Consider the following 20,352-nt stretch of genomic DNA (forward strand, 5'->3'; position numbering starts at 1 on the left):
CACATCGTTTTTCTTGTGAAATTCCCAGTAAGTTTGATGTGTCATATGACCCTCTTCCTATTGAAAAAACAAAAGTTGTATTCAAAATGGCTGACTTCAAAATGGCCACCATGGTCGCCACCCATCTTGAAAAGTTTCCCCCCTCACATATACTAATGTTCCACAAACAGGAAGTTAATATCACCAACCATTCCCATTTTATTAAGGGGTATCCATATAAATGGCCCACCCTGTATAACTCATGGCGGATCTGTTCCCGACGGAGCGTGCTAAAGTGGCATTTGTGGTCAGTCTACTGTCTGGAAAAGCTTTAGCCTGGGCTACTCCTCTCTGGGATCGTAGAGATCCAGTCTCTTTGAACCTGTTGGCCTTCCTTGCAGAATTCCGCAACTCTATTGAAGAACCCACCGGGGGCCTAAACGGCTCTTCTGAACCTCTGTGACTATGCGGTTCTTGCCTCTGAACTTGCTTGGAACGACGAGGCCTTGTGTGCTACCTTTAAAAAAGGACTTTCCTCTAGAATCAGGGATTCTCCGACTAACCTGAGGGAACTTACCCATTTAGCCACTTGAATTGATGTGCGCTTTGCCGAGAAGCAGGAAGAACTTCCTTTGGAAAAAGAACCTGCCTGAACACGGCGATTACCTCGTCTGGCACCCGTGTTCTATTATCCACCCCTACTGTCTTCTTTGCCTCCTGCCAAAGAGGCTATGAAGGTGGACCGTTTTTGGTTAACACATCAGAAAAGATCCTGGTGACGCAATGAGAATTCGTCCCTATATTGTGCCAGTCCGGGGCACTTTCTCAAAGACTGATCTGTACGTCCCCTGCGTCTGGGAGAACACTCTCATGTTGAACAAGTGGGAGTGGCATCCCTTGATGTGAATATTACCTCTCCTCGCTTGACGACACTGGTTCAAGTTTTTACCTCAATACTTATTTCAATTTTCAATTTTCTTGAAAATCTGGAAAATTGATGCTAAACTTATAAACAAACCCTCTAACATTCTAAAAAAGTAAAATAATGTGTACCAAATGATGGGAACATGTGTGTGTGTGTGTGTGTGTTTGTGTTTGTATTACTAGTATACTGTTGCTTAAAATATTATACCATGTGCTTGCTACCTAGGAGGCACTAGTGACCAGGTGACCCCCTCAAGTGACCTATGGGATCCTTGCTAAGCTCCCCTATTAAAACCAGGGGAGGGGCTGCAATCTCTCTTTTGGAGCTCTTAGCTCTTGTTCCTGAGGTCCAGTTCAGTAAAGTCGTCTCAGTGTGTGTCCAGAGCATTGGAGGCTTCAAGCATTAAGTCTGCAGCCACAAAGTCAGTTCAAGTAATCTAAGTCATCTTCATGTCAATTGTCAAGTCAGTGAAGTCAAGTCTTCTATATAGTCACAGTGGCCTGCACAAAAGTGTCTCTACATACTGCAAGTCCCAGCAAGCCTGCAAGGTCTCTGTGTCACTGGTCACCTCCTTGGGATATTGGCTGTACTGCATAGACTGTATCACCTGTCTACCCTCAGTAAATCTACCATTGTCCATAACTTGGGGCCGGTGTCTTCATTGCCCCCGTGCCCAGCCCAAGACCAGCGGTATTACCTTCGGGTGGTTAAGGCTAAACCGCACCCAGGCGTCATGACAAGAAGGGGTTAATAACATCTGCCCCCAGGGTTACAACATCTGCACTGCATTGCACCCCACTATACCACATGTGTATCTATATATAGGTAGTGTCATAGTAAGTGTTGCAAGTCCTTGAACCTTCACATGCTTAGGATATCCGAGACATACTGTGCATATGGACATATATTAATACACAGGCATGAAGTCATACACCTTAAGGCTAGGTTCACACGCTGGAACGTCCGCACTGAGACATTTCGGGGACTGCGGGTGCCGACCTAATCAGCCGGCGCTAGGACTGCACAGGAATGCACCATCTCTTAGACGGCTATGCATTCCAAGCAGTCTCCACACAACAAATAGTTACATAGGGGGGACATTTTTTAAACCTGTGTAGAGAGTGGTGCAGTTGCCCATAGCAACCAATCAGATTGCTTCTTTCATTTTTTAACAGGCCTCTTTGAAAATGAAAGAAGCAATGTGATTTCTATGGGCAACTGCAGCACTCTTTCTTTGCACAGGTTTTGATAAATCTCCCCCAAAGTTCTTAACCCCCTAAGGACTCAGCCCATTTTGGCCTTAAGGACTCAGACATTTAAATTTTTACGTTTTCATTTTTTCCTCCTCGCCTTCTAAAAATCATAACTCTTTTATATTTTCATCCACAGACTAGTATGAGGGCTTGTTTTTTGCGCGACCAGTTTTCCTTTGTAATGACATAACTCATTATATCATAAAATGTATGGCGCAACCAAAAAACACAATTTTTGTGGGGAAATTAAAAAGAAAAACGCAATTTTGCTAATTTTGGAAGGTTTCGTTTTCACGCCGTACAAATTACGGTAAAAATGACGTGTGTTCTTTATTGTGAGGGTCAATACGATTAAAATGATACCCATTATTACATACTTTTATATTATTGTTGTGCTTAAAAAAAATCACAAACTTTTTAACCAAATTAGTACGTTTATAATCCCTTTATTTTGATGACCTCTAACTTTTTTATTTTTCCGTATAAGCGGCGGTATGAGGGCTCATTTTTTGCGCCATGATCTATACTTTTTTTTGATACCACATTTGCATATAAAAAACTTTTAATACATTTTTTATATTTTTTTTAATAAAATATCTTAAAAAAGTAGCAATTTTGGACTTTTTTTGTTTTTTACGTTCACGCCGTTCACCGTACGGGATCATTAACATTTTATTTTAATAGTTCGGACATTTACACACGCGGCGATACCAAATATGTCTATAAAATTAATTTTTTACGCTTTTTGGGGGTAAAATAGGAAAAAACGGACGTTTTACTTTTTTTATTGGGGGAGGGGATTTTTCACTTTTTTTTTTACTTTTACTTTTACATTTTTTACATTTTTTTTTTACACTTGAATAGTCCCCATAGGGGACTATTCATAGCAATACCATGATTGCTAATACTGATTTGTTCTATGTATAGGACATAGAACAGATCAGTGTTATCGGAGATCTTCTGTTCTGGTCTGCTCGATCTCAGACCAGAGCAGAAGACGCCGGGAGCCGGAAGAAGGAAGGTGAGGGGACCTCCGTGCGGCGTTATGAATGATCGGATCCCCGCAGCAGCGCTGCGGGCGATGCGATCGTTCATTTAAATCGCACACTGCCGCAGATGCCGGAATCTGTATTGATCCCGGGACCTGAGGGGTTAATGGCGGACATTGCCGGCGGGTCCCTGGCTGCGATCAGCAGCCGGGATCAGCCGCGCATGACACGGGCATCGCTCCAATGCCCGCGGTTATGCACAGGACGTAAATGTACATCCTGGTGCGTTAAGTACCACCGCACCAGGACGTACATTTATGTCCTGCGTCCTTAAGGGGTTAAAGTTGAAAAAAGACCAGAGTCCATCAAGTTCAACCTATAACCTTATTCTGTCCCTCCCATGTTGATCCAGAAGAAGGCAAAAAAAAACTTGAGGCTGATGTCAATTGCCCCATACTATGGGGAAAAAAAATGACTTCCCGACTCTAAATATGGCGATCAGAATAACGTGTTCATTCTTTGTGTAGACACAGAAAAATGAATTTCCGTACCGGAAACATCTGGCACGGAAATTCCGCCGTGTGCACAGAGCAGCAGAATCCTGTTGAATTAATCGGGACTCTGCTGCAACGAAGAATAAAGTAACCTCAGGTTACATCTATGGCCATACAGATAATCAGTAGAGATGAGCAAACTTACAGTAAATTCGATTCGTCACGAACTTCTCGGCTCGGCAGTTGATGACTTTTCCTGCGTAAATTAGTTCAGCCTTCAGGTGCTCCGGTGGGCTGGAAAAGGTGGATACAGTCCTAGGAAAGAGTCTCCTAGGACTGTATCCACCTTTTCCAGCCCACAGGAGCACCGGAAACCTGAACTAATTTATGCAGGAAAAGCTATCAACTGCCGAGCAGAGAAGTTTGTGACGAATCAAATTTACTGTAAGTTAGCTCATCTCTAATAATCAGTATAGAGCAGTGGTCTCCAAACTGCGAGCCTCCAGATGTTGCAAAACTACAACTCCCAGAAGGCCCGGACAGCCAACGGCTGTCCGGGCCTTCTGGGAATTGTAGTTTTGCAACATCTGGAGGTTCGCAGTTTGGAGACCACTGGCGTAGACGTTTACACAATTCATAACTGGTTATGTCATCATGTGTGATCTGTAACTTTATATTCTTTTTTTTATTTTTATTCTTTTTTCTTTTTTTCTTTTTTTGTGCATTAAGAATTTATGGTAAAACGAAGTGTGCCATTAAAATGTACAATTAGCTACAGCTCATACAAGGCGAGGAGAAAGGAAAACAAACAAAAAATATTGGTCTTTAAAGAGTTAAGGTAGCTGGGGGTGTATGCGGATCCTGTCGTGGCTGGGCGGGGCTGGCACTTCAGATCCTGGCTGTCAGTTGTACACAGTGCTGTGCGGCCTCTAGATAACAGTTACATTGCCCTGAGCTATATGCCCCTGCTGCCACAGATCCAGTGGTGTCGTTGGATGTGGCAAACAGCAAACCCTCAGTTGTATATAGAGCTGTCACTCTTGCCATCCCTACTCATATATTGATCTCTGTCAGCCTGGTACATGCACATGATGCACTTCAGTAAAATAACAGATTTCAGCGTGGACCTCAATCCCAGTGTCTATTCGGTGTATACTGCCGGGGAAGTGTTAACAGGAAAAGTGGTACTGGAGCTATGCAAGGAGATGAAAGTTTCAGCCCTGGAGGTCTGTGCCAGGGGGCTGGCGACTGTGCACTGGCTGGAGACCCGCAGCATTGGCATGAATACAGTCTACAGTGACTTTACTGCTCACGAGATTTACTTAAGAAAGAGGCAGCACTTGATAAGAGGTAAGTTGGTATGGTAAGTGTATGCTATGCCTTTTACAGAAGTTATTTAGTTCTACGAGAGAATGTCCCCTTATGGTTTTCTGCGCAGATTTTATGCGCAGTATTTTCTGCTGCAGATTTCAATGTAAACTGAATGACTGAACACAGCTTGAAATCCTGCGCATCAAATCTGCGTATAATACTGTACGTGTGAATAGACCCTTAGTGGGACAGGTAGAATCAGAGGCGCAGCAGTGAATGTCCAGCTGACCTACTGGTAGAAAGACTTTATTCACACACTGCCATCACTTCATCACAGGTTGGCAGCTGCCCTCACTTTCCAGTGGTTGTTCCAGCATTTACATCTGGACTGGTGCCTATTTTCCAAACGACTAGAACTGTCGCCATCACAGAGGTTATGATTGCCCCAAACAAGCTGACATTTCCTTAACATTCTCCTAAATATTTGTCAGATCACACCAAATAGGCTTAGATATTTTCCTAGGTTTTTCTATTTTCCTATCCAAAAGCATACAGATCATAGCAGAACTTAGAACTGGTTCCTCTTTATATTTCTCCATGTTTTATGTCAATGCAATTGATAAAGAAAAACATTTTAAGTTATGTATAAGGGTGTGTTCACACGTACAGGATCATCGGCAGATTTAAAGGGGTATTCTGGTAGAAAACAATTTATTTTAAATCAACTGGTGCCAGAAAGTTAAACAGCTTAGTAAATTAACAAAAAGAAAAATAGCCAGCACAACTACCTAAAACATGGGTGCACCCTGCTGTGGCAAATACAGAGTATACAAAAAAAAAAAGATTGCAGCACACTTGATAAAAAAAAAATGGAGGTTCTTAGCATACTTTTTGATCAAAACATGTCCCCCCATCCACCACGCGGAGGTGGCCTCATTTCGGATGGGACCCTAACACACATTCTGAGCCTAACACTCACCTCTTGCTGGACATATAGCCTCTGACTGGGTGACATGCTGGATCCATTATCAATTTAAATTAAAATACCTCTTGTGAAAAAGGGGAGGAGTGAACGGCTAAAGAGGGTGCCATTCCCCCTAAGTTGCGGGGAAAAAAAGAAAAATAGCCAGCAGAACTACCTAAAACTTAGGGGGAATGGCACCCTCTGTAGCCATGCACCCCTCCCCTTTTTCACAGGGGGTATTTTAAATTAATAATGGATCCAGCATGTCACCCAGTCAGAGGCTATATGCCCAGCAAAAGGTGAGTGTTATGAGTGTTAGGCTCAGAATGTGTGTTAGGGTCCCATCCCAAATGAGGCCATCTCCGCGTGGTGGATGGGGGACACACACGTTTTGATCAAAAAGTGCCCTAAGAGCCTCCATTTTTTTATACTAAGTGTGCTGCTGCAATCTTATTTGTTTGTATACTCTGTATTTGCCACAGCAGCCTGCACCCGTGTTTTAGGTAGTTGTGCTTGCTATTTTTCTTTTTCTTTTAGTTTTTTTTTGCAATTTAGGGGGAATGGCACCCTCTGTAGCCGTGCACCCCTCCCCTTTTTCACAGGAGGTATTTTAATTTAAATTGATAATGGATCCAGCATGTCACCCAGTCAGAGGCTATATGCCCAGCAAGAGGTGAGTGTTTTGAGTGTTAGGCTCAGAATGTGTGTTAGAATCCCATCCAAAATGAGGCCACCTCTGTGTGGTGGATTGGGGGGGGGACACGTTTTTATCAAAAAGTGCACTAAGAGCCTCCATTTTTTGACCAAGAGTGCTGCCGCAATCTTTTTTTTTTATATAGATTCAAGATTTGTAAATTACTTCTATTAAAAAATCTTAATCCTTCCAGTACTTATCAGCTGCTGTATACTACAGAGAAAGTTCTTTTCTTTTTGAATTTCTTTTCTGTCTGTCCACAGTGCTCTCTGCTGACATCTGTCATGTCAGTAACTGTCCAGAGCAGGAGCAAATCCCCATTGCAAACCTATGCTGCTCTGGACAGTTCCTGACATGGACAGAGGTGTCAGCAGAGAGCAATTCCTGTGAACACAGCAGTCCAGTTCAGTGAGAGAAACTTCCAGGTGTGTCTCTTTTGAGCTCCAGACTTCCACACAGAGAGAAACAGCATTTTCCAGCAAGCCTTTCCCAGGGGTGTGGCAGGCTCCCTGGGAGAGCTTTCCTGCATGGAGTCAAACTGCTACAGCCATTGTTCCGGCCGAGGAAGAAAATCTGGCAGAGTCTGCAGCAATGCAACGGGTGCCAGCCAGGGGACTGGTGAAAGAAAAGCAAGGAGGAGAAGTGTGGAGTTGTGGGCAGAGAGAGGGCCCAAGGAGTCCAGTGCCACCTACTGCTCCCGCATGGCCGCACGGTTTGCTGAGTATGATCGCTGCGGCAAGGAGCTGAAGTTGGCCAGAGAAGATCTGCAAGGGGCTCAGAATCTGGTGAACACTGCGTCCAAAAAGAACAGGCCAGAGCTAAGAAGAAAGATCTCAGCACTGAAGGCTAAGATTGTGCAGCTGGAGGAGAGCAGAGATCTTGGAGGGGAGCGGTCTCTTTAAGGAGAAGCTTCAGAACAACAACCGGTTTGAAATCCCCAGGTAAGGTGGAGGTGGATGATGGGGAGAGTAGTGGCGGTGAAGAAAGGGTGGATGGTGATGAAGGTATAAAGAAGGTGGGAGAAAGAGCACAAGTGGTGGAAATGGATGCTTTTCCTGTAGATACTCCCTATAACACCCAAGACAGCTACATAGAGCCAGCCCAGGTGGCGCTTCCATTGAGTGAAAGTGAGGAGGATGAACTGGAGAGTGAGGCTGGGGGATTACTGAGGGCGATTGTTATGCAGGAGTCCCCAGCCCACCTCCAGAATTTTACCTTTGGAGATGACCAGTGCAAAGATGTGGCAGTGAAGCGTAAGAAGGAGAAGACCCAGGAGACAGTGAAGTACATGTTTGTCCCTTTCCAGCAGTCAGGGCCCCCCAAACTGCCAGACTTTGTTTCTGTAGTGGAACGGAGCCAGCAGGTACAGCATGGCGTCAGAAAAGGCTGTGGACGCAATAGCTGTAAAGCCAACCCATCCTGCCGGTAGGGATCAGGCGGTTCCCCGAGTACTGTGGGCATTACCGGAGATGCGGGGCACTCCCCTGTGAGGGGGGGGGGGGAGTGTCCGGGCACCGGTGGCGGAGAGCGGTGTGTCTGTGTGCTCGGGGGGCGGTCACCCGAGTACTGTGTGTTCTGCGGGGCACTCCTCTGTGAGGGGGGGGGGGAGTGTCCGGGCACCGATATCACCAGCAGAGCCTGTGTGGTTAGGAAAACCAAGCAATGGTGCTGCGGGAGGAGCCGAGGTGCGCTTGGGGGGGGGGCAGCCCCAGACTCAGGAGGTGTCATCGCCCATGGAGGAGGAGTCGTCAGTGTCGACCCCGGCAGCAGCAGCGTCAACCCCAGCACAGAAAATCATAATAAGACCAGCAGCACTACAGGTCTCAGCCAGCCCAGAATCCATTAGGCAGGAAAAGAGTGGAGGATGTGAGAATGCTGAGTGTAGTAGAGCTGTGGACGTGAGGAGTGTATGTGGGAGTGTAAGTGGAGTGAATGATGGTGGGAGTAGTAGTGGTAAGAATGGGAATTCTGGTATGGATGCAACAGGGCTAGTGAGGAGGAAAAAGGGCCCTGCCAAACTAAGGCGGGAGGAAAATCGTAGAAGGAGTAAGGAGCTGGAGAGTGCCCAGGTGGCGGGGGTAGCCTCAGTCCCTGCTCCTGAAGCTGGCCCTGTAACTGCTGAAGCCCTGGAGGAGAATGTGCTGGATGAGGAGATCGGGAGACTTCACAGAGAGGAAGGCAATATGGCCGACCCTTCCGATTCCTCCCACTATGAAAGTGTGGATGAGGAGAGTGGGGTGAGGCCCAAAAAGAAAGTTAAGGGCAAAAGGAAAGGGAGAAAGAAGAGGTCAGAGCCCTCTGAAATCCTGGTACTACGGGCCAGGTCCAAAGTGGAAGCCTGGCTGCCCCCCCCCCCTCTGATTGACCTGTCAAACCGGTACCTCATCCTCGATACCATCTCCTCCCCCTCCTTGGAGGGGGAAGGTGAGGGCGGGGTGCTTCATGAGAAAGAGCCTCTGGGGGGAACTGGGCCCTGTCCTGTTGAGGCACCTTCCTCGGAGGGCAGGGCTAGACCGGGGCTGGACGGAGACGGGGACCTTATGGACCAATCGGAGTAGAAAAAAAGATGCAAGAGTGGTCCTGCCCTCTCGTCGTCTTCGGGGGATGAGGGGGCTAAAAAGAAGGGGAAAAAGAAATAAAGGGTGAGGCCATCTAATTCAATCACTCTCTATGGCGGCACTCACTCCTTTGACGCTGGCATCTATTAATTGTGCCAGCATAAAGTCTGATACGGCTAGATTTGAAGCCTTTGATTTTCTTGGCCGCGTTGAAGCCGACATTTTCTTTTTACAAGAGACTAGGTTGTCAGATCTAGCCTCTCTGGTAAAAGCCAGAAGAGAGTGGAGGCGCGGTCCCTCCCACTGGTCTCTTGCGGCTGAGCCGTATAGTGGGGTGGCGGTCCTTTTTTTTATTGCTCCTGTTCAATGCCGACGGGTTATTGAATTAGAAATGGGGAGGTGCCTGATCTTAGATGTCTTCATTAAGGGACAAGAGCTCCGGCTCATTAACATCTACGCCCCGCAAACAAAGCGGGGCCGTAAAGATCTCTTTATGAGGATTAAGCCCTTTCATTTTACAAGTCGGCAGGTGATCTTTGGAGGGGATTTCAATAATGTCACGAGGTCCCAAGATAGGAGAGGCTCCAATGGTCCACTGACTTGTGATAGTGTGGCACTGATTAGCATAGCTAGAGAAGCTCGCCTAGAGGACGCCCACATCCGGAGCCCCTCGGGCCACGCGGGTTTCACCTATCATCAAGGTAGTCGCAGGTCTAGGATAGATAAGTTTTATTTAAAGTAGGAAGCCGTCTCTTCCGCAGTGTCCGTGGTTGAGGTGGAGTTCTCTGATCACTGTATGATTTTGTTTTCCTTGAATGTTTTAGACACCCCCCGGATGGGTAAAGGTTATTGGAAGCTGAATTCGTCCCCTCCTGGAGGAAGCGGAGGTAAGAGAGTCCTTTGAGGATTTTCTTCAGAGTAAGGTACCTTTACTGGACCTATGTAGTAGTAAGTCAGAGTGGTGGGAGATATTCAAGAAGCGGGTTGCGGGGTTCTTCCGCCAGCTCTCGAGCCTCAGGTCCCTGAACAGGTACCGCTTGTATCAGGGTCTGAGGAGGAAACTCGAGCTTCTTGTTTCGACTGGAGGTAGCCGAGAGGATATCTCCAGAGTGAAATCCTTGCTGATGAGGTGTCAGTACGATAGGCACGCATCTTTGGTTTTTGAGAGGGATTTCGGGAAGTACCGCTCACCCGACCCTTACAGAAACTGTAAGATGTCAGTGAGTAGTAAAATCCTTTCAGGACTGATTGATAGTACAGGTCAGATTCTTCTACTCACACCTCTTGGGGAGGAAGGATCTAGATCGAGACAAGATGTCGGTTTTCCTGGCTGAAACCATTCCTGAGCCAGGGGTAGACCCCTCTCTTGGCGTTTTGGCAGAAGATATCAGGGAAGAGGAAGTGAGACTGGCGATCGAGGGGCTTGCCCCTAAGAAGTCACCAGGTCCGGATGGCTTAACATCTGAGTGGTACAAGACCTTTAAGGAGTCTTTAGCTCCCTTCTTGACTGAGGTATTCAATGAGTGTCTCTCCTTGGGCACTCTGCCGAAGTCAATGAGGAGGTCAGCACTGATTCTTCTCTCAAAGGGTAAAGATCCCAGCCGTATTGAGGATTGGAGGCCCATAGCTCTTCTCAATACGGACAGGATGCTTCTGGCCAAGATACTGTTTAATCGGCTGGTGAAGTTTGCACCCCGGCTCCTTTCGGAGGCCCAGCACTGCACTGTTCCGGGCCAAAGCACCTTAAGTGCTGTCCTTAGTGTCTGGGAGGCAGTGGAGCGGAGTAGTGCAGGTCTCTGTAAGGGGTGCTGTCCTTGGATCAGGCCAAAGCATTTGATCGGGTGAACCACGAGTACCTCTGGTCCGTCCTCCTGAGATATGGCTTACCGAGTACTTTTGTTAATTGGCTTAAGATCTTGTATGCAGGGGCAGAGAGTTTCCCGCTGGTGAATGGGTGGTCTGGCCGCTCTTTTGAGGTGGGGTCCGGAGTCCATCAGGGTTGTCCTTTGAGCCCGCTCTTATATGTGTTTGCGATCGATCCCTTCCTTAGGAGGGTGAGTCGCGGACCATTGTCGGGAGTCGGGATGAGTCTAGCAGAGCCGGCTGTCACCCAGAGAGTGGTGGCGTATGTTGATGATGTCATTATTTTCGTCTCCTCGAAAGAGGAGGTCGATATGGTGATGTTGGAGGTGGACCGCTACTCGGAGGCATCCGGGTCTAAGATCAACCGGGATAAGTGTGAGAGTCTCTGGCAGGGAGGGGGGATCCCACGTTTGATCCCACCCTTCCAGGGCCCCAAGAATCCGCAAAAGTCTTAGGCATCACATTCGGCCAGGATGATTATCCCACCAAAAACTGGGATGGTAAGCTCCAGGATGCCGCTCAGAGGGTGGACCAGTGGAAGGGTTGGTCTATGACCCTCAGGGAAAGGGTACACCTGATCAAATCGTACCTGCTCCCCTTGTTTATCTATCTGGGCAGCGTATGTATCTTGCCAGAGGCTTACTATACTAGGATCTACAGCCTGTTTTTCCAACTGTTATGGGGGAACAGGATGAACCTAGTCAAGAGGGAGGTTGCGTACCGCACGAGGAGACTAGGGGGTTTATCTATGGTAAACCCGGTGGTGTTCTTTACGAACACCTTCTTAAAAGCTAACATCGCTAACCTCTGGAAAGAGAGGGCTCCTCCGTGGGTACTCTCCTGCAGAGAATGGTTTCGGCCTTTCTTCCAGGAATGGGAGAGAGGAGGGCGAGTGAAGGACCTTCCTATGCCCCATGGATATCTTCCGGCTTACGCTACCCCAACTCTGAAGGCAATACGTCGGTGGGGTCTGGGAGTGTGGGAGGTCAGGACCCAGTCAAGGCAGTTCCTTGACAACCGGGTTCTGTTGACCCACTTCCAGAAGCCTCTGGCGCTCAGGGACTGCCCAGGTCGGGATCTGAGGGTTGGGTTGTATCTTTTAAACATGAAAAGGATCCCTCAGAAGTTTTGGGACTTGGCCTGGCGCTGCTTTCAGGGGAAGCTATATGTGAGGGACAATTTGAAGTGTAGGAACTCTGATGATCGGGGATGTCCCCGAGAAGAGTGTGGGGACACGCTGGAAAGCATGGACCACTTCTTGCTTCATTGTCCCTTTAATATAGGGGTCTACAACCGAGTGGGCACTTCCATCAGCTGGAGTCAACTTGCTGGCCTTACCTACCCGGAGTGGGCTTATGGGGCATTTAGGAACCTGGGTGGCCGAGACCGGGGCACTTTATTCTTAGTTAGCTTAGTGGTTAGGTACTACACGTGGAACGCACGGTGTTTAGTGTCGACCCAGCAGAAAATCCTCTCCGACTTGGAGGTCTGTAGGAATATAACCGGTGACCTCGGGAAGATCAGGTATGGCAGTCTTGGTACCAGTAGGGCTTCTCTCCTGTGGAGAGGTTTTCTTTTGATGTGCCCTAGGTAGTAGACCTTTTAGGTAGAGTACCTTTATTTTGGTTAGGGGCAGTGTTATAGGGATAGTGATAGGGTGAGAGCAGGGTCAGTTTTAATGGAGGGATAGAATAAGGGAAAATTGTAGGGGGGAGTTAGGGAAAGAGTTAAAAATTAATTCCATGTATCAAGTCTGCCATCCTTCATCCTGGTGGTGGGCTAATGCATGTGCACGCTAGCTTTTTGTTTTGTTTTAAGCTGATATGGTAAAAAGGGCTTACAGGCGACCAAACTTGGGCCTAAGGTGGTTTTGGTTCAGTGTGTATATGTTAGTATGTATAAGTTTGTGTGTAAGTTGGTTGGGAGGAGTGCTAGGTGGGGAGGGTGTATTTGTGGGTGGTGGTGTTTTGCTTTTCTTTTGGGACCTGACATGGGTCAGTTAGGGACAGGACTTTGTGTATGAACGGTATGGACTCTGACCCATGTGTAGGAGGGGTGGTGTGGGAGAGGGTACAGTTTTAGTGTAGGGATTTTGGTAGGGTTTTCTATTGTTTTTGTATGTTTTCTGTAGTGTGTATATGTATATATTTATTTTTAGTTAAATACTATATTATTATGGTCATGTGATTTTGTATGTATATTGTTTATATATTGTTTTTGTATATCATAGCATTACAGTAGTTATGGCAGTCGGATCAGTTATTATGTTGTTAAGTGGTTTATTTCAGTTTATTTGGTATAGTGTATGTGCTTTTTTTTTTTTGTAGCCAGGTAGTGCTACATTTTATGTTTGTTTATATTTTGATAAGCCAAGGTGTGCTTTTTAATAATGTTTTTTTTAATTTTTTTATTTTTTTTGTAATGTGTGCTTGCTATATTTTCTGTTTTGTTTTCTCGTTATGTTTCCCGAGTATGGATGATTTTGAGTTGTAGCCAGGTAGTGCTAAATTTTATTTTCATATTTTGATAAGCCAAGTTGTGCTATTTTTATGTTCATTTTTGGTATGTGTGTGAGTGTGTTGTTTGGTTCAGTTAGGTGGGTTGGCATATTTTAGGTTTTTGTAAAGCTGGGCTGGCCGGTTAGGCAGGGTTTTGTTTTTGGTAGCAGTGTATTTCTTATTTATGTTATAGCTGATTAAGCTTGTTTTGTGTTTTTGTATAAGTTTTGTACTTATATAATAAAAAAGAGTGTCAGCAGAGAGCACTGTGGACAGACAGAAAAAAAATTCTCTGTAGTATACAGCAGCTGATAAGTTCTGGAAGGATTAAGATTTTTTAATAGAAGTAATTTACAAATCTGCATAACTTTCTGGCACCAGTTGATTTAAATTAAATTGTTTTCCACCAGAGTACCCCTTTAATGTTCTAGATATCAGTGTAACTAAATGACTGAACACAGCATCAAATCTGCAGATCCTTTACGTGTGAATGTACCCTAAGGGCTCGTTCACACGAGCAGATTTTCTTTCAAACTCGCAGCGTATTTCCCGCTGCGAGTTTGAAAGCGGGTGGGGTCTCCCAGGTCTGTCCACAGCAGATTTTCAGCAGTGGATTTATGCTGTTGAAAATCTGCCACAGACCCTATTGACTTTAATGGGGTGTGAGGCAGGTTTTCCGCAGAGGAAATTCTGCTGCTGAAAATTTCCCGCTGACAGTCGGCAGAGATCCAAAATGAGCCGGAAACACGCTGAGAGTTTGAAAGGAAATCTGCTTGTGTGAACATGCCCAAAGGGTACCTTACACGTGCATAATTGCAGATCTGCTGCTGCAAATGTTGCTCCTCATTGACTTCAAAGGGCATCAAAATCTGTTAAAGCAAATCTGCAGCAGAAAATACGCATGTGTGAACGCACCCTAAGGATACCGTCCCTCTTTTTTTTTTTCTCCACAATGCAGTTTTTGTCTGGCATTTTGTTCCCCATGATTTTTTTCATTACAAGTCTATTGAGATGGCACATTTCCGAGTAGTCCTAGTACCACCAAATCAAGTAAATATGTGGAATGCCCACCTGTATTTTCTGGTGGACATTCCGCACATTTTTGGCCTTGTGAACATAGCCCTAGGAGGAAAAATGGCACAATTTTCATTTTTGGCCACAGACCCCAAAAAACCCCCACTGAAACCAGGAAAAAAATAACAACTCCATTTAGGTATGGCATTTCAGATTTCCCTATTGCCTTTTAGCTAGCATTTGCCGGCTATGTGGCGAGTATGGTGTTTTTGGACAGACATGCAGTGTCTGTTTCCAGCCTAAGGGTACGTTCACACGGGCAGATTACCTGTGGATTTTGTTACAATGGGTCCGAAGGAAAATCTGCCTCTATTTCGGATTTTATGGTGACCCAAGTCAATGGTAGCAAAATCTGCAGGTAATCCGCCCGTATGAACGGACTCTAAGGGTCCCTTCGCACATGCGTATTTTGGCTGCAGATCTGCTGCAGAAAATATGCACGTGTGAACTGACCTTAAGAGTAGAACATCCGCAGCAGGTTTCCCGCAGCTCTTCTAGAATACGTAAATATATGTTCAGCCGAGGTGTGTATTTACACCTAAGGCTATGTTCACACATTGAGCCAGTGGTGGAATATAATATGTCCATAGGGCTCATGTAAACGTCTAATTTGGAGCCCATTATTTTGTACTTAAAATCCTGGGAGCATCTGCCATACATGTAAGGAAGTTGACTGCTGTAGAAGTATGGAGCTGGTTCAATGGAGCTAGCTCCAATCCCAGTCATTTGACATCCTAGGTACTGCAATTTAGTCATAACGGTGCTGATTAGTTGTCATGGCAGGCCTCTGTGGCTGCCAACATTTTACTTTTATTACAGTAACTATAGACAGGGGCATAGCTAGAAATCACCCCGGTGCAAAAAATTGTTCTTGGCCCCCGGACGACCCGCTTCCTCAATCCCTGACGACCCCCAAACCCGGCCTCGGCCGCACAAAGATATTAATGACTTACAGACAGGGCCGGACTGGGACCAAAAATAGGTTGGGCATTTTAAAATAAGCAGCCCATTTTTATGGTGTGATCCTACTTCTGGGACCCCCACCAATCACCTTGGTTCAAGTGGCTCTCCAGCTGTTGCAAAGCTACAACTCCCATCATGTCTGGAGAGCCACAAATTGGGTCAGACAGAATACACAATAATATCAGTGACCTGAGTTATGTTTTCTCTGTTGTCTTTCCTTTTCTTCCTCATCTGGTCCAGACTTCAGGACTTCTTCTAGCTCCATCTTCTCTGCAGAGTCTGACACTTGAACATCATTGGTACTTCACATTATCAGCAGATCCTTATCCTCTGTATGAAGATAATAATCATTATAACCCTGCCAAATACTGTGCCCCCCTGAATATAATAAGGCCACACACTGTACCCCCTGTATATAATACTGCCACACACTGTACCCCTGAATATAATACTGCCAGAAACTGTGCCCCTGAATATAATACTGCTACACACTGTACCCTATAAATATAACCCTGATATACGCTGTACCCTCAGAATATAACCCTGCCATACACTGTACCCGCAGAATAATAACCCTGCCACACAGTGTGCCTCTTATAATAATACTCTCACACAGTGTTTCTACACCCCACACACCCCATCCTCAGTCTCCTCATCACCTCATACACCGCCACCCCCCTCCTGCACCCCATCCTCTATCTCCTCATCATTCCATCCCCCCCACACCTCGTCCTTGGTCTCCTGATCATTCAATTCCCCCTTGCACCCCATCCTCCATCTCCTCATCATCATTCCATCCCCACCCTCCCGGCACCCTCTCCTCCATCTCCTCATCATTCAATTCCCCCACCTCCCAACCTTGGTCTCCTTATCATTCAATCCCCCCCCCCCTCCCCCTCCGGACCCTGTCCTAGGTCTTCTCATAATTCAATCTCCCCCACACCCCATCTTCTGTCTCCTCACCTTCCTGTAGATCAGTGCATCAATGCTGCGATGTATTGAGGCTGCCCCTGCCACTGCCTGGGATAGATGTCGCGGCAGGGACACGTCAGGGGCTTGGAACAGACATGCGTGCTGCGCGGGGCATGTCTGTTCTTCCATTAGCCCCTGGCCTGTCCGACCCTGCGCTGATTCTTAAAGGGCCGGCGCCGGTTTGAAGGGCCGGCGCCAGTTTACAGTTAATTAAAGGGAAAGAAAAATGCACTGGCAGCGACGCGTCCGTGTGCCTGACCTGTTGCTGCAGCTGCATAGTGTAGTGGCAGGAGGGCCCTGCGGGCCCCCCAAGCTATGAGGCCCGGTCGCAATTGCGACCCTTGCGACCTCGATAGCTACGCCAGTGGCTATAGGCAGAGTCTAATAAGAAAACAGCAAAATACAGTCTACTGTAACATATTAGTATCATATTAGTATTCCCTTAGGGAAACTGAAAAAGTAATTAAAATAAAGGATAGTATATAACCACTGTCTAATTTCCATGAGGAAATATACACTACAAGTACATTCATGTAAATCTTAAATTTTCTTTTAGTAAGATCTATGGGGAGAGTTATCAAAACCTGTGTAGATGAAAAGTTGACTAGTTGCTTCTTTCATTTTTCACAGGCCTCTTTAAAAATGAAAGAAGCAATCTGATTGGTTGCTATGGGCAACTGCACCACTCTTCCTCTAAACAGGTAAATCTCCCCCAGAACTTTGCTGCATTGTATTGGAAATGTGTTTCTCTCCATCATATGATAAACTGGCTTCTTAGTTTATGACTAGAGATGAGCGATCTTACAGTAAATTTGATTTGTCACGAACTTCTCGGCTCGGCAGTTGATGACTTATCCTGCATAAATTAGTTCAGCTTTCAGGTGCTCCGGTGGGCTGGAAAAGGTGGATACAGTCCTAGGAAAGAGTCTCCTAGGACTGTATCCACCTTTTCCAGCCCACAGGAGCACCTGAAAGCTGAACTAATTTATGCAGATTAAAGTCATCAACTGCCAAGCCGAGAAGTTCGTGACAAATCGAATTTACTGTAAGTTCGCTCATCTCTATTTATGACATAATTGGTATTGACGTGTCATTCCACCATATGTAGTATGTCAGACGTCCCTGATATCTCAAATGCACATTTTTCAGTTCTACTTGAAGACATAGGCATGTTTTGCTGTGATGCAATCTCCCATTCAGTATACAAGCTGTGAAATGAATGAAAGTGACACTATAGACAAGATTGTGGCTGTTTTCACTTATAAAGTGAATGTAAAAAACACATAGTTGTAAGGAAGACTGACCTGTAAATCACCTACCACAGTAGAAAAAAATGCATTGTAAATATGAGGACAAAAGGTTTGCAAACATGGCTTCTAATCACAACATCCCTACCCCGTGTGCACACTTCCTGTTATGTGCACTAGAGTCTTAAAGGGGTACTCCGGCGCTTAGACATCTTACCCCCTATCCAAAGGATAAGATGCCTTATCGTGGGAGTCCTGCCGCTGGGAACCCCCGTGATCTTGCACACGGCACTCCGTTTGTAATCAGTCCCCGGAGTGTGTTCGTTTCGGGTCTGATTACCGGCGACCACAGGGCCGTCGGCATGTGACGTCACGCCTCCGCACCCGTGTGACGTCACGCTCCACCCCTCAATGCAAGCCTACGGGAGGGGGACTGATTACAAACGGGGTGTTGCGTGCAAGATTACGGGGGTCCCCAGCAGCGAAACCCCCGCGATCAGGCATCTTATCCCCTATCCTTTGGATAGGGGATAAGATGTCTAAGCACCGGAGAACCCCTCTAGGATGATAAGGAGATAAAACAATTATACCTGTCTCTTTGCTGATGGCTTTTGCAAAATCATGTTTTCCTTCCAAGCTCAAGTTTCATAGAGACCATGCTAACGTGCAGAATGAAGACTTCCTCCCTGTTTAGCTTCCAACACTGTCCTCTACATAATTCCGTCAAGCCAGAGAGGGGTGTGGAAGGCAGGAGGTGTGCATGCTGCAACTCTGCAATGCCTCCTTGACCCTGTGCTTCTTCCTGCTAGTTTTAGTGATTTTTCAGGGTCTGAACATCCAGACTCTGACCAATCAAAACTGATACCTTAAACACTTAGGTATCTTGTCACAAAAAACATTAAATTATACTTTTTGAACCATTCCCTTTATAGCAACAGATGCTTGCTAATAGGGAATTCAGGACACTTGCACTGCATCCCCAGACAAGAGTGCACCGCTATCAACTGTATGAGCATACAGTTGATAGCTGCCTGTCAGAGAGAGCAGGCTGTGACCTCTGTCCCAACACAACTGCTGATGACGTCACTCATTGACGCCTGCAGATTGGAGAAGGAAGAACACAGCTCTGCTGTACTGGAGATTGCTGCATGTGAATATTTAACGACCACGGACGTATATTTACGTCCATGGCCAGCACCTGATCTGTGAAGCTTCTGAGCGCGCTTCGTATCTATCAGCAACCGGGACCCGCGGATAATACCGTACATCGCCGATCGGGCTGATGTCCGGTATTAACCCTTTAGATGCCGTGATCAAAGTTGATTGCGGCATCTAAAATGGGAGAATACACTGCCGGTTAGCTCAGCGGAGCTGTTCGGGACCGCCGCGGTGAAATCGCAGCGTCTCAAACAGCTGAGAGAACAGCGGGAGATGTCTTAACCTCTTCCCGGCTGACCGATCAAGCGCAGAAAACACTGATCAATTAATTCCAATGGCAATGCAGTGAACAGTGCCTGTAATCAGTATATGCAATGTTGCAGCGCATAGTGGGGGCTATATCACTGCATAAAAAAGTTAATAAATGTGATTTAACCCCTTCCCTAATAAAAATCAGAACCCCCCCCCTAATAAAAATCAGAACCCCCCCCTTTTCCCATAAAAAGTGTGTAAATAAAAACAAACATATGTGGTATCGCTGCGTGCGTAAATGTCAGTACCATAAAAATATATAATTAATTAAACCGCACAGTCAATGGCGTACACGCAAAAAAATTCCAAAGTCCAAAATTGTGTATTTTTTGTCACTTTTTATACAATTAACAAATGCATAAAAAGCGATCAAAAAGTCCGATCAAAACAAAAATGGTACCAATGAAAACTTCAGATCACGGCGCAAAAAATTAGCCCTCATACCGCCCTGTACGTGGAAAAATAAAAAAGTTATAGGGGTCAGAATGACAATTTTAAACATATTAATTTTGATGCATGTAGTTATGATTTTTTCTAGAAGTACGACAAAATCAAACCTATATAAGTAGGGTATCATTTTAATTGTATGGGCCTACAGAATAAAGAGAGTGTAAATTTTACCGAAAAATTTACTGCGTAGAAACAGAAGCCCCCAAAAGTTACAAAATTGTGTTTTTTCTTCAATTTTGTCGCAGAATGATTTTTTTCCCCTGTTTCGATGTAGATTTTTCGTTAAACGCATTTGTAAATTCTAGTAAAGAATCTTAATCCTACCAGTATCCTTATCAGCTGCTGAAGTTGAGTTGTTCTTTTCTGTCTGACCACAATGCTCTCTGCTGACACCTCTATCTGTCTCAGGAACTGTCCAGAGAAGGAGCAAATCTCATAGCAAACCTATACTGCTCTGGACATTTCCTGCGACAAGCAGAGGTGTCAACAAAGAGCACTGTTGTCAGACAGAAAAGAACAACTCAACTTCAGCAGCTGATAAGTACTGATAGGATTAAGATTTTTAATAGAAGTAATTTACAAATCTGTTTAACTTGAGTCAGTTGATATGAAAAAAATGTTTTCACCGCAATACCCCTATATCTGGTT

At 45.7% G+C, this 20,352-nt stretch overlaps 1 protein-coding gene across 9 annotated transcripts in view; it reads left to right on the forward strand.

The window, feature by feature from the left end:
• Positions 1-20,352, forward strand: part of ARRDC2 (arrestin domain containing 2) — a 235,915-nt gene that overhangs the window by 139,539 nt on the left and 76,024 nt on the right. Inside the window, exon 1 of one of the 9 annotated variants that reach the window (XM_056572896.1) lies at positions 4,557-4,990. The exons of the other annotated variants lie outside the window; for them this stretch is intronic. Within the exon in view, the coding sequence (XP_056428871.1) occupies positions 4,723-4,990 (268 nt within the window). The 5' untranslated portion in view covers positions 4,557-4,722. Of the gene's footprint in view, positions 1-4,556; positions 4,991-20,352 lie in introns of those variants that run through there. 9 annotated transcript variants of the gene reach the window in all.

The sequence above is a fragment of the Hyla sarda genome, chromosome 1 (genome assembly GCF_029499605.1).
Source record: "Hyla sarda isolate aHylSar1 chromosome 1, aHylSar1.hap1, whole genome shotgun sequence".
Classification (NCBI taxonomy): domain Eukaryota; kingdom Metazoa; phylum Chordata; class Amphibia; order Anura; family Hylidae; genus Hyla; species Hyla sarda.